This window comes from Podarcis raffonei, chromosome 1, assembly GCF_027172205.1.
Source record: "Podarcis raffonei isolate rPodRaf1 chromosome 1, rPodRaf1.pri, whole genome shotgun sequence".
NCBI lineage: Eukaryota > Metazoa > Chordata > Lepidosauria > Squamata > Lacertidae > Podarcis > Podarcis raffonei.
The window spans coordinates 84,033,712-84,048,076 of record NC_070602.1 but is presented as its reverse complement, the minus strand read 5'-3'; the positions used below and the strand labels follow the sequence as shown (position 1 = coordinate 84,048,076).

At 40.4% G+C, this 14,365-nt stretch overlaps 1 protein-coding gene across 9 annotated transcripts in view; it reads right to left on the bottom strand.

Moving 5' to 3' along the window:
* AGBL2 (AGBL carboxypeptidase 2) overlaps positions 1-12,149 on the bottom strand; it is a 28,978-nt gene extending 16,829 nt beyond the window's left edge. For 3 of the 9 annotated variants that reach the window (XM_053400432.1, XM_053400474.1, XM_053400456.1), the window contains exons 1-12: positions 11,847-12,149; positions 11,489-11,554; positions 10,928-10,991; positions 10,144-10,269; positions 9,827-10,009; positions 8,607-8,714; positions 8,001-8,151; positions 4,485-5,264; positions 2,980-3,139; positions 2,024-2,150; positions 1,034-1,134; positions 435-565 (exon numbers count right to left, since the gene is read on the bottom strand). In XM_053400432.1, the coding sequence (XP_053256407.1) occupies positions 435-565; positions 1,034-1,134; positions 2,024-2,150; positions 2,980-3,139; positions 4,485-5,264; positions 8,001-8,151; positions 8,607-8,714; positions 9,827-10,009; positions 10,144-10,269; positions 10,928-10,991; positions 11,489-11,515 (1,958 nt within the window). In that variant the 5' untranslated portion in view covers positions 11,516-11,554; positions 11,847-12,149. The remainder of the gene's footprint in view (positions 1-434; positions 566-1,033; positions 1,135-2,023; positions 2,151-2,979; positions 3,140-4,484; positions 5,265-8,000; positions 8,152-8,606; positions 8,715-9,826; positions 10,010-10,143; positions 10,270-10,927; positions 10,992-11,488; positions 11,555-11,846) is intronic. The other 6 variants (XM_053400465.1, XM_053400493.1, XM_053400500.1 and 3 more) reach the window with 4 other exon arrangements.
* Positions 12,150-14,365: the final 2,216 nt, after the last annotated feature.

Here is a 14,365-nt window from a genome sequence, read left to right as displayed (position 1 = left end):
CATAAAATCCAAGACCAAGGTTTTCTGGGTAAACTTAGCAGGCATGGAATAAGAGGAGAGATCCTCTTATGAGTCAGTAATTAGTTAAGAAACAGGAAGCAGAGAGTAGGAATCAATTATCAGTACTGGAATAGATGGTAAGGTAACTGGCCTGTAATATCCCAAATCATCTCTGATCCTTTAAAAAAAACCTGGTATTACATCTGATCCTTGGGTATGGGGACTGATCTTAGGGACAAATTACATATTTTTAAAGAAGATTAACAATTTCACATTTAAGTTCTTTAAGAACTTTTTAGTAGATGCCATTTGGACTGGGTGATATGTCAGGTTTTGATTTGTCAATAAAGCCTGGAACGTCACCTGTTGTCAGCACTATTTCCTTCTCATTTCTCTAAGGTTCGAGTCAGTAAAAGCTTGCAGACTTGAGTTACCTGGATTCAACATCTGATAGAGAGATGTCACTCCAAGTACCATCTATGTTTTGTACATGTCCCAGCTCTGAGAGCTTTCTCTGGATTTTTTGCTTCAGTAGTTCCTTAAGTTCAGATAGGCATTGCTGAAACTAAGAGAAAGGGTAGAAAGCATGGACGAACTGCCGATTAAAAACTTACATAATGCAGTTTTTTGGTTAGCAAATATCTGAGCAGAATTGAAGCACTCAGGGTAGAATAGATTTGCTAACCATTTCGAGGTTTTTTTAAACCACTTTCGGGGTTTTTTCTTACAATCAAGCAGTATATAAATTTATGAAATAAATAATAACTACTTGAAGATTTTTGCACATCTTAGATATATGAGCAGCCGAGAGGAAACTAGGAGCTTTGCTAAATGCATGTCTCAGATTTGTATCCAACCATGCTTCCATTACAAATCCAAATATCTCTGGCTTTCGATAGACACCTTTTCAAAATGTGAAAAGTAAAAAAGGCAGTATCAGAGGCTGGTCTCAGAAAAACAGGAAATAGTTAAAGACACTGGCTGGTCCATCATTGTCCTTTGACCCTGCTTAGCAGTAACAGGAAACTCTTACCTTAGAACGGTCAGGGTCACAAAAGTCCAATAAGGTGTCACAGACATGGTAGCCCAGAGATTTGAGATCCTCATAGGTAAAATGAGAGTTATTATTATTGCCTGAGAAAGACAAACAGACAAGTAGTTCTTCAGTCTTTAGCAAATTACACTCCAGTACACAACATCCTGGACACGGGTGACACTGTGGGTAAAACCTCAGTGCCTAGGACTTGCTGATCGTAAGGTCGGCGGTTCGAATCCCCGCGGTGGGGTGAGCTCCTGTCGTTCAGTCCCAGCTCCTACCCACCTAGCAGCTTGAAAGCACCCCTAAGTGCAAGTAGATAAATAGGTACCGCTTTATAGCGGGAAGGTAAGCGGCGTTTCCATGTGCGGCACTGGTGCTGGCTCGCCAGTTGCAGCTTCGTCACGCTGGCCACGTGACCCGGAAGTGTCTTCGGACGGCGCCGGCTCCCGGCCTCTTGAGCGAGATGAGCGCACAACCCTAGAGTCGGTCACGACTGGCCCGTACGGGCAGGGGTACCTTTACCTTTTTACACAACATCCAGCATGGAAAAATTATATGCTGAATGTCTTTTAAATGTCTATTAAATACATTGATGATTGAAACAGAGGTTATAACTTAACCTCTTTCTTTTCTTTCTTCCTACCTTTCTATCCAGTGTTATGACAAGCCAGAAATTACAGAGCATGATAATGGAAAAATAGATGTGATGGAGGTGATAATGGATCAGCTGAGGGGAAAGGCTCTGCGTGCCTCTGTGTGTATTCTGCATGCATGTGCATGTATGTGTCCTGTGGGTGCAATAATGTGGGGCAGCTACACTCACAGCTGCTATGTGATCCCTGGAAGGCTGGCCAAAAGTGAATGTCGGCCCCCCCAAAAGTCAGTCACTCCTTTGCTACATCCCACTACTGTACTGCGGTATACCACCAGCTTTTCATTGACAGATAATGTCTGCTTTGGTCTTGGACAAAAATGTACACTTACCCAGAGTTGTCCCACTGAATGTAGATTCCATAGTATAGCTATTCACTATCCCCATTCGCCACATCACAACCCGTCCTGTTCCTTCTTTGCACTTTTGGACTTGAAACTTACAGCTGTTGAAAGAAAACTAAACATCCAGATTGGTAAAATTAGATTGTATTTTAAGAACTAATTTATTATCTCTCTTTAGAACATAAGACAAGCCCTGGTGGATCAACCAAGGGTCCATCTAACCTGCAGTGGCCAAGCAGACACCTCTTGAAATACTAGAACATCTTCTCTATTTACATTACTATATAGGACCATTCTTAGTATTTTAAAAATTCCTGTATATTCAACATATATTATTTCCCAGTTAATTCCTAAATTATCATCACCCAAGCCCATTTTATCTATACATTAACTAATCTGGACATCTAATGTTAGTCATTGAACAGACAAACTAACATCAATGGACTTTAGCCCATTGATTTTAGTGAGTCTATTCCGAGTATGACTTAGCTGGATATCACCCAACGTTTTACTAATCTCATATTGGAACCAAATGAAGAGTTTGTTTGAAATTATATTTTAGCTCAAAGCAGGAAAAAACAACCTAGATTCAATATGCATCATCTGCTGTCATATCACTTCTGGAATGACTGAATCTAAAAAATATAAGCCAGAATGTTTACTTCAGCTAAGTGATGAAAAATCTGGGCATTATAATGTAAATTGTTAGGAAGATAAAAGTATCTTCCTATCATGAAAAGAGTAGTAGGCCAGATATAACAGCCAGCTTTAAGGTAATTTATAGACACTCTCATTAAAAAAACCCAGGAGATAAGGAAATGTGGATACATGCTTTACTCAGAACTGAGTGAAGAAACTGAAATAGGAAAACACATTGCAACAAAAGGTAATTTCCAACACATAATTCATAATGAACTAAGATTTTCCTATAAACTATACCCCACCTTGTCAGGAATATTCTTGCTTAGCATAAGAGGAAAGATTCGTTCATGGAATAATCGCTCTTGTGCATATTTGTTGTTACAGCCATACATGAATATATTATTCTTCCGGCTGTGTCCATGGAAGTCACAGTACAACAGAACTTCACGATCCTCAAGGACCCTTGCAGAGAAAAGGTATAAGCAACGAAATCAAAACCAATTAAACATATAAATGGCTATCTGGCTGCACACAAATAACCATACTGTTCTGTTTCTTTCCCACTGATGTGAAAGAATTAAGTAGTTGGAACAAGTTCTAGAAGCATTCCTGAATGAATGAAATCCCTTAAACTAGGTCTCTATTTGATGCTTCATTATTTAAGGTAAATAGGCAACCTGATCCTATGTCCCCAGCTAATGCTGTATTAATGTAGTGCAATACCATGGAGTTGCAACAACTAAGCAGAAAGCACAGTAACAGCTGTAGGTACAAAAGAAACCACAGCAACACTGGCAGACATTCCCACAGCTTTCTGGGTAACTCTATCACCATTCATCAGTCACAATGTTGCCCACCAGTGCCATTCACACATTAGCCATGCATGAAAAGCACCAAACAGCATGTGGTACTGGCACAAATGGCAAAATAACATCATTTCCCTTCATTTCCCCACCCATCTTTCCATATGTGAATATTATATCCTCTTGTGCAAACTGTATGTGCTATGACATTCTTTCCTCCTCCAACAGCAGAAAGCTGTGTCCTACACACAGGAGGTACTCAGCCCCATACACAGGTAAACTCTCTTTTGGCAAAGGCCAGGCACTGCACTGCAACCATTGCCACTGTTGGCCAAACGCTCATGAGGAACACAGATACACAAGGAAGATCCGCCACTGCATCCACAGAGCTCCCATGGGACCCCCCAAGAGAAAAGGGGTAAATATAATCACAGTTACTTCAGTCTCCCTCTTTCTCCCATGCTGAGGGAGAAGGGACTGAAGCATGAAGACTACTGTGCAGGCTTAGAGACCATGTGCTTCAATCTGATGATTGCTCTCCTTGGTTATAATGGAAGTATAGGAATGCTCTGTTGGATTATAGTTGCATACACTACACAAAACTGCCATGGAAATTGTCTATGGACAGATCTCTGTTCATGCACAGCATTCCCCCTCATGTTCACAGTAGCTATCTTTTTATGTTTCCCAGGAAAGACAAGTATTCAATTTTTACAGTTGTCTCAAGAACTATTTCTTTTCCTTCCTTATCTGTATTTGCCAACATTCCCAAATCAAGAGCAACAAACCATGATAAAACAATAAAAACAGATTAAAACACAATTCCAGTGCAGACTCTTAAACCAATGTACATAATCTTTTCAATTTGAAAAATATATATAGATTACTAAAAATTCACAGTTAGTCACAAAGGCTCTATAATGGTTTCCTTTGTGTGGTTCTGAATTTCACCCACTCTGCTCCCAGGTATTCAGATCCAGTTCATAAAATGGTTTGTCACGTACCTTTTGATCATGGCTCGAGTGTGCCAAATGCAAGGAAAGAATTCCTTCAGTACTGTTCTGTAGTTCCTGTTCAAGTCCCTTCCTGCCAGTGAGCAGCGGTAATTTCCAACAATTACTCCATCTGGGTTTAGCATGGGCACAACCTTGAATATGAAGAGATCCCGAAGGAGTCGAGCATCAGGGGAATCACTTAAGATGAAATCAAGGAAGCCTCTCATCACCCACGAACTGTTTGTTTCCCCAGGATGAACTCTGGCACTTAGTACAATAGCTTTCTTTGCAGCAGCAGCAATGGCACTTTTGGATGGATTGGTAATAGTGAGGAGGTAGACTGTGTTCCCAGCTAGACTGCGGCATAGAGGGCGAAGTTTGCAATACTGAGAACAGAGTGGATTATTTACTAAAGTCATGAGGTAGTGCTGCAGATCTGTATAGGTGTAAGGATAGAAGTGAGCAAAATAACATGTATCATGGCTATGTGGAAAACGAAATGTCCAGGTGAGGCAATATAGGGTCTGACCATCTTCTGTGTTATATTTATAATATTTAATGTTACTGCCCTCTCTCCTCCAGCCGATACCATGAGACTCGGCATCCTTTTCAGAGTACAGGAGAGGCTTCATCCCTACACTGTAGAGACTCTTGGCTTTCATCAGATTAACAATAGTGAAGCGATAGGTGACATCCTTTCTAGTATTTTGTACTCTGAAATAGTACCACTGCGTGTACTTGCTGGTATAAAGATCTGTCCGCAATGTGAGTTCATATTCATACTTGCCTCTGAAATGCAGTAATCAAGAAAAAACGCATAAGAAGCCGTCAGAAACTTTCCAGTCCATGGAGGGAAATGTTACATATCATCAAAATTCTACAGACTAAGGGTGATTCCAGACTATCACTATTTTCAGGTGGGATTCAATAACATACAAAAAAAATTCAGGTTGCACAATTACAATTGATTGGGTGGTCTTGAGCAACAAACCCACTTCCTCATGACTGGACTTTTTGTAATAAGGAAAGTGACAGGAAAATACACTGGAAAACATGAGATAACACTTCCTTGATGCAATATTGTATAACCTCAATCAAAAATTGTATAACAATCAAATCAGGATGAATGCTCACTAAATAGCCAACAGCATCTAGCCTCCCTGCAAACAGATTGGGATAACTGCTCAATAAATAGAGCATCTGAAAGTCCCCTTACTTCACTTAATTGAATTGAATTGAATCAACTGGGTTGGTGTGGTTATAGCTATTGGCCAACAATTCCTTAGGGAAATGAAGTGATTATTGCTTGCTAATAACCCTGAATAGTTGGTTGATAGGAGATACAGAAAGCAAAGAAGCCCTGTTGATCTATGAGAAGAATTCCAAAATGCACATTAGCTTCCTTAGAACCAACAAAATAATGAGGAACCTTTGAGTTCTACAAAAGCTTCATCAGGCTGGATGGAAGTTAAGCAAAATGGAAGTGGAGAGAGAGAAAGAAGAAAAACACCTGGCTTGATGGTTGAAGCCCCAATGTCTGCATTCAGATCTAAATTAGACATGAATTTTGGCATATAGTGTTTTTTAAAAAATTAAATAGCTACTAGTGTTCAAGGGTCAGGTGGGGACTTAGGAATGGATTTAAGCCCAAGCCATTGTGTGTACACATATTAATAATTGCCTTAACTTCATGAGCTGATTGCTTTGACAATGAATTGGGCATTAGCTAATAACCATGAATGGACAAGATTGGAATAGAACCCCACACTTTGAGCTTAAATCGGTTTAGAGTTGGTGTGAAAACTGCTGAACTGAAAGCTCAACAGAAAAATTGCATGCAGTTGGGAAAGTGGCTGCTCTATCAAAACTACAAAGAACTGATAACCTAAGTGCAGTATATATTTTAAATATTATTTCAATGCACTCACACAAGCTCACTGGTGAGGAAATGCTTACCTAATAATTTGATGCTGTTTAGCAAATTCTGTTAATATTAAATATCCTCAGAACACAGCACGCGTAATATGTTTCTTATTCAGCTTCAACATTTATTTTATTGATTATTTGGAACATAAGATGCTGCCTTATACTGAGTCACGCCATTGGTCCATCTTGTTCAGCAATGTCTTTATTTGCTTGAAGTGGCTGTCTAGGGCAGAGCTTTCCAAGCTTTCCATGTTGGTGCCACACTTTTTAGACATGCATCAATTCATGACACAGTTTTACTAGCAAAACAGAGGTTAAACTAACCCCTTCCCAGCCCCGGGAGTAGTGCAACACACCTACACACAGCAGCCGACACACTAATGTGTCAGGACACAGAGTTTGGAAATCTCTGTTCTAGGGTTTCATGTAGACATTTTCATGCACACACATTTCCAAAGCACTGGAAACCTCAGCAAACTAGCATTCATACTTTAGTGATGTTGAGCATAAGATAAAATGCCAAATTCACAAAGGATATTTCAGAGGAGACTTTGCTGCAACAGAATTACACAAGAATTTATTGTGGCAACTTAAAGACTACCAGAAATTTTATGCCACAAAAAATCTGTTAGTCTTTAAGGTACCATAAGACTTTTTAGGGAGTATTGAGGGAGCTGGTCAAGTTGCCCACATATGTCCACAGAACTGCAATAATTAAAGGTATTTGGAATAATGTAACATAATAAATACAAGCTATCCATAATATATTCAATAAATTTCTGGTCATAAGATACCCATAATATATTCAATAAATTTCTGGTCATAAGATATTCAAAAACTGTTTGACCTGTTTAGGATTGCATGAGATGGATGAGGAGCACTTGAAGATCTAGGCATGTATGATGGGCACGCTAGTACTTAAAGAAAGTCTCAAAAAGTGATATACCAATGCAAGATCATAGAAAAAGCTAAAGAGAACTGTCAGTTGATGACCCAGACCCAGGGTGGGGAATCTTTTCAGCCTAAGAGTAGGCAAGTCTAGAGGCAAAAATAAGCAAAACAAAAAATATGACTCTTACCTTTGTACAATACAGTGGTACCTTGGTTCTCAAACCTAATCCATTCCAGAAGTCTGTTCAACTCCTGAAACAGTTCAAAAACTAAGGTGCGGCTTCTGATTGGCTGCTGGAGCTTCCTGCACTCAAGCTGCATAGGACATTCAGCTTCCACAAAACGTTCGCTAACCGGAACACTTACTTCTGAGTTTGTGGGGTTTGGGAGCTGATTTGTTTGGCAACTAAACCATTCGAGAACCAAGGTACCACTGTATGCTGCATTCCACCTGTAGAAAAGTTTCTACACCCCCCCTCCCCATCTCTCTCCAGCCAAGCAAGCAAGACAAATAATCAAAGTCCAAGGACACAGTTCAAACAAAAGCAGTGAAGAACCAGTGAGGGGTGGGGCTGAGGAAGAGTGCCAGGGCCAGTTAGAGTCCTGGAGGGCTGTATGTGGCCCCAGGTTTGAGGTTCCACACCCATTATAACCATAATATTAAAAGGTTTTCCCCTCTTTTAGTTCCAGATAGTTCCTCTTACTCACACCCTGACGGCTTTCTGGAGATTCCCACTCTCAAAGCGTGATTCAAACAACAGCGTAGTGTCTTCTGGATCTCTTAAGCTGACTGCAGCTGATTTGATGGGCTCTTTCGACCCTCCAACTCGGGAACCAGTGAAACAGGTACCCTTGGTTGCTGCAGAAGAGGAAGCATAGCTATCACTGACTTAGCATTGCAGTTTTGTCTCAATTAGCAGGTATGTGTGCCAATTATGCAAAACCAATTACTCAGTCCTGAGCAACCATGAACAAATAGCACTGAAAACTGGCTGCAAATAAAAAGATGACTTCAATTTGGCTTCCATTACTATTTTCTAAGAACAGGGCAAAGAACTAAAGATGCTGTAGTTTCACAGGTGCTTTCCCCTATAATGGCTACCAATGGAGCTGTTAGAAACTTTACAAATTTGAGGCAGCTACTATTTTTAGGATTCAATTGTTCACTATTTATAATAATTTCAGGCTGTTTAAAAAATCATACTTCCGAGTTTGCATTTTTCATGCCTGCATTCTTGTTTACTGTAACGGACACTATATGCAATGTACTATATCTTTTATTACAGTTTATTTTCAGTGTATATATGCAAATACCTGGATCTATGACATAGACAACAGTTCCATGATCCTCTCCCATTACTTCTGGAGCCATTTCATTTTCTGTTGGCTGATAGAAAGGTTCAGGTTCAGGGGGAACCCACTCTAACAAAATACACAATGACATTTATTTCCATTGTGGCCTTATTTGTACTTTTAGAAAAAAAAATAAGACATTAAATAAGAATTGAAGTATTTCCCCTCAATCTCTAGTTGTATGACAAGGAAAACAAATAAGTAGGAAGAATGGAATGCAAATAAAATTACTTAATTACTTAAACTGAAAACTATATGTGCTGTAACATGAATTAGAGTAGTGATAGGAAAACTTTGGCCTACAAGCCAAATTAGGTCCAGCACTGGTCCTAATTTGGTCTTTGTGGTCTGTCACCTGATGCCATGGTAAATCATGGGATTAACAGATGGGTGGCCCTGCCCACCTATTAAAGTAGCCATGGGAGATGTCAGGATTTGGCCCACCGGCTGGATCAAGTTCTCCAGCCCTGAGACTCTGGAGAAAGGAAAGCACACAACATAAAAGCCAAATCAATGAAGGTTCTAAGAGATCGGACTCTTGGGGCTTATTTTATAAACATTTTCATTAGAGACCATAGTAATGATTTGCTGATAATGCCAAGTTATGAGTCACAGCTAACACATAGATTTCCCCCCACAATATTAATTTTATGACCTCATTAACTCATCTTATTAAATAAAAAGTGAGTGACAGTCAATATTAAACTTACACTCCGCCATCTGGTGGCAAACACTGAAATGGCAGTGTATTTGGCTTCACAAATATACTGATACCACTATTCACACATTATATTTTACATATTTTCCTAACATAAGTATTGATTTCTTTGCTATAACAAGGGAATGTGAGAAATGGTCTTAATTAAATCCTGCCACCATAATGGTTATTTAATCCACAATACATTTATAACAACAAATTTGGGAATCTCATCTCCATAGAGCCAACTGAAATAATGGTTTATTTGTTTTAGTCTGGAAGAACTATGAAAAGTGATTGAGTATTATTCACATTTTTTATAACTGCCCAGGAGAATCTTAAACTTACATTGTTCATTTTGGAGTGGGTTATCTGGATTTGTGCAAATGAAAAAGTATTCAGTCACAGTCCTTGTATAGCCATAAAGCTTTAAAGCAAAACATTATCAACCATGTAAAACATTGATTTCAATCCAAGAAATTACCAATGTGGTGGATATAATCCTTGATCACTTCACATTCTACTGGCCAGAGTGGAGCCAACAGTGAATCATTGGGAACAGAAAAAAGATTCCGAGGTTCTCTCAAGCGCGGAATACCAGGCCCCTCTGGATGGTCAAACATAAGTTGGTTGCTTTTAAGAAGTGCAGTCTCCATCATAAGTGAACCTGAAAAGGGAAAAGAAATAATACAAAATAAATTTATTTACAGATACCCAGGAGCCTTGCAGCTATGAGGCCACAATCATACATTTCATTCACAGCAAATCAATCAATATATTTCTCATATCAGGCTTACTTACAGAATGAGTTCTTGTTTGAATTATTTTCTGCTCTACTTTTCTTGTGGAAATTACCCGGCTTTGACACAGGGCAAGAACTCTTCCAGCTTTCAAGAGGCAAACTGGGGCTCTGAGGAACATTTTCATCTGGGGAAAAAAATTCTACTATTAATGTGAAAAACTAGCCCAAACTAATATAGGCAAAATCAATTTATTTCTGAGCTTATCGTTATTGTAGTGAGCTACTATACTGGCATGAAAAACCCACTGAATAAAAATTAAAAACTAACATTATAGTACTAGGGCTACTTTTTATATGCCAGCAGCATAGCTTGTATGCATAGCTATCAGTGTCATCCAAATAATGAGGGACTATGTCAATCTACAGTGCAATCCTATATATGTCTACTCAGAAATAGGTCTCACTGAATTCACTGAAGCCTTACAGAGATCTAACATAACAGATATTAGGCAGACAAATAAATTAAGATATTGCATACACATATTCTGAAGTAAATTCCACTAAAGTCAACAAGTGTTGCTTCAGGCTAGTTAGAACTTGGGTATAAGGGGGAAATTACAATGAGGGGTCTTTTGGCACCTTAAGGACTATTCATTTATTACATTTCTATGCTACACTTCCTCTCAAAGGAGTCCAGGGCAGCAAACAGCAAAACAATTAAAAACATTTAGAAATGTCTGAAAATGTTTTATAACAATCAGTTACAGAGCCTGATAATGGTAGATAAAATAAAACAAACCGATCTGTATGGGACCCAATCCCAGATTGGGATCAGATTCTTACCTTTGAAATAGCCATAGTATTGAAGATGCTGATGTATGAACCTTTCATATGGCTCTTTAAACTGCTAAGGAAGGGAAAATGAGCAATGAACACTATGAGCCTCATTTACCAAAACCACTGCATCCATTGCTATTTATTTACTACATTTACATCCCACCTTTCCTCCAAGGAGCTAGAGGCAGCACACATGGTTCTCACCTCTCCTATTTTATCCTCACAACAACCTGTGAGGTTTAGGCTGAGAAAGTGACTGGCCCAAGGTCACTCAGCAAGTTGCATGGCTGAGTTGGGATTCGAACCCTGATCTCACAGGTCCTAGTCCGACACTCTCTAACCACTAAGCTACCCTGTAAGTTACAATGCTGAGATAAAGAATAAATTCTCTGAGTGCGTAGTATCTCAAAACGAACCAGACACAATCAAAGCGTATCATTCTAATCTCCGCTGAAGAGATCTGAAAGGTTTTCTAGCATCCCACCAATACTTAAAAACCAGTTGAGAACCAGGAGGTGACTGACCCCATCCAGCCCCGTACATTTTTGGACTGACTTTTGTACTGACCTCAGATGCTGGATCTGCCGGACACATGTCATTCAGCACAACAGCACAACTATCTGATGATGCCTCCTGCAGAGAAGCGGAGAAAAGGCGTTAATAAGAAAAGAAAGCCTATATGAAGTAGCCTCGTCTTCCACTTGGCAAGAACAGCAAAGGCTGATTATTCTGCCAGTCTCCACCCATGAGATTCCCCGCGAAGTCGGTGTGGTGTTGTGTGTGTGTGAGAGAGAGAAGGTTAATTGCGACAAAGGGACGGGGATATTATGGATAAATGATAGATACGGAAGAAGAGGCTTCAAAGCAGCCTTTAAAAAGGTGACCTGCGCTTCCTCTGACTAAGGCCAAAAGAAAGTTATTCTACCTCAAGCGCCTGGCAACCCTTTCCGCCGACCCATACGAAGCTGAAAGGCTTCTATGGCGACACTGCTTTGGTCACTCACAACAAAACGCCCGCAGACGCACACGGGACCGGCGCGCGCGCCTGCTTTTCATAACCGTCGACGGGAGGTCGCTCGCTCGCTCGCGGGCTTAGCCAATAACATTCGCCCAATCTCGGGACGGGGGGCAGGGAGTGGCAGGACTTGCTGCCTACCAGATATGTGACTCTCGTGCCCGCCCCCTGCCCACCCCTCAGTGCTCTCAGGAGCGCTCCCCCCGCCCCGGCCGCCTTCTTCCCCTCTTCAGTCTTAGCTACCACTACTCAGAGGAGTGGGGGGGCAGAGTATCCTAGTTACCAGCCACGCCAGAACTAGACAGGATGGGGGTGGGACTAGCCGTTCATTGGTCCGTCAGTGCGGAGTGGCAGCGGTACAAGCCATTGCTTGAACTAGGATAGCTTCTCGCCTGGTGGGGTTTGGGGCTTTTTTCGTGCAGGTGGGGAGGGAGCTCTTGCTTCTGTCCGATCATTGTCGTTTCACAGTCTTATGTCTCAGTCCGGGGTAGGCTGGGGCCATTGGGGGGGGGGCATCTGTTTGTCTCGAGACACAATGGAGCAGGTGTGTCAACTTGAATACCTGAGACGTCCGGATATAGAGCAATATATTAATTTATAATAATAATAATAATAATAATAATAATAATAATAATAATAATAATAAATAATAATAATATATGGGGGGGTAGTTAAGCCCCGCTCCACATAATCAATCACAAAAGCACACAGACACCATTTGAATGGCAATGCTCATCAACTTTTGGGGGAGAGCTGCCCCCCTCAAATATTTTATGGGGGGGCCTGAAGGGACCTCAGCCCCTAAGAGTTGGCTCCAATGCAATGGAGAGCATTGCTGGGGGGTGAAGTTATACCGTTGGAGAATCATAGCATTAGCAGCACCGAAGTGATTCCCCCCCCCCCCCCCGCAAGCCTGGGCAGTGTGTATGGAGGTCCTGGTCTGCCCAGACACAAGACTTCGCTGCTGTAGTCCAATGGAAAGTATGCAATATGTTTGGCTGTAAGAGTTGCACGGAGGTGTACAAGGCACCATTCTACTGCCTTGAAGACTCCACTCCAGATAGAAACACTAGAATTGCAGATTTTGAAGGGACCTAGATGGTCATCTAGTCCAACCCCCTGCAATGCAGGAATCTCAACAAAAACACCCACGGGAGAGAAGCTGAGTTTTTTACTGATTGCGTGCAGGGGGGGGACTGCTTCCCTGCCCACACTTGGAGACACCCATGCACTGAGCAAAATAAAGGCAATTACTGAGCTACAGAAAAAGGAAATTTGCAGAGAATCATTTAAAAATAGATGCAGGAAATATTTAAACACTGTAATTTTATTCTGAGTGCTGTTTATTTACATTTCACTTGTAATTACCCTGCAATTATGGAAACTTCCAGCAGAGTGTAGATTAAAGTGAGGAGCAGCAATTATGGTTAGATTGTATTTCTAATTGTAAAAAGACTACCTTCCCATGAGACAGAATCATCCAGGTTTGAACGGCTGTATTACAGAAAAGAGCATTCGGACAGCATGAACGAAAAAGTTAGGACTTTTTGACAAAATCTTGGGAGTCCTTTCTTCCTATGGGTTAGCTTCTAGAGAAAAGTTTATTTCCTTCCTTTAAAAAATGAACTTATAAGAAATTAGTTGTTAGATGACAGTAGTAGTAGAAATTTTAAATCAATTTCTTTGTATACTTGTACACTATGCTTTTCGATAAAAGAGGAAAATGCTTTAAGTGATTAAAATCACAATATTTAAGCACCATGCTATCATAACTACAGTTTTAAGTGGAAAAATAGGAAGAGATGGGATGCAGGGAGTGGGGAGTCAGTTACTTGGTATGCCACTGTCCTCCAGGACTAGTTCCTACTTTCCTGCCAACAATACCTAGTGGAAGTTCTAGAAATGATGGACCTTAGACAAGACACTCTTTCAGCCTCCGCTCTCAATCTAAACAATGGGATTAACATGAATCTACCTTACAGGACTGCCTGTAAGTTTAGACTATGCTAAGTTCAGGCATATATAAAAACTAAGTATTGTTTAGCTAGATTTTCAGGAAGCATCTGTTTTTCTAGGAAACCAGTAAGATCAGATTTCCTTTTCTTCAGTCAGTGATGAGAGACACTGTTCAAGGATAAAAATAACCAAAACAAGCAAGCCTTCAAAGAGTCTTCCATCAGATAACTTTAAATCCCTCTGTATAGCTTGTTTACTACTGCCCTCCCTTTCAAAAATATTGGAAGCAGGGAATTTAATTTCTATAATTCTATGGTTTTACTGAGCAGAGCAGGAGCATGTTTTTGGTATCAACTACTCTGTGTTTTTGGTATCAACTACTCTACCTCTGTGGTATAAAACATCACATTCCCAAGCATATGTCATTGAACTTTACAATTAATACTGCCAATAGAGTCAAAGAAAAATAAGGA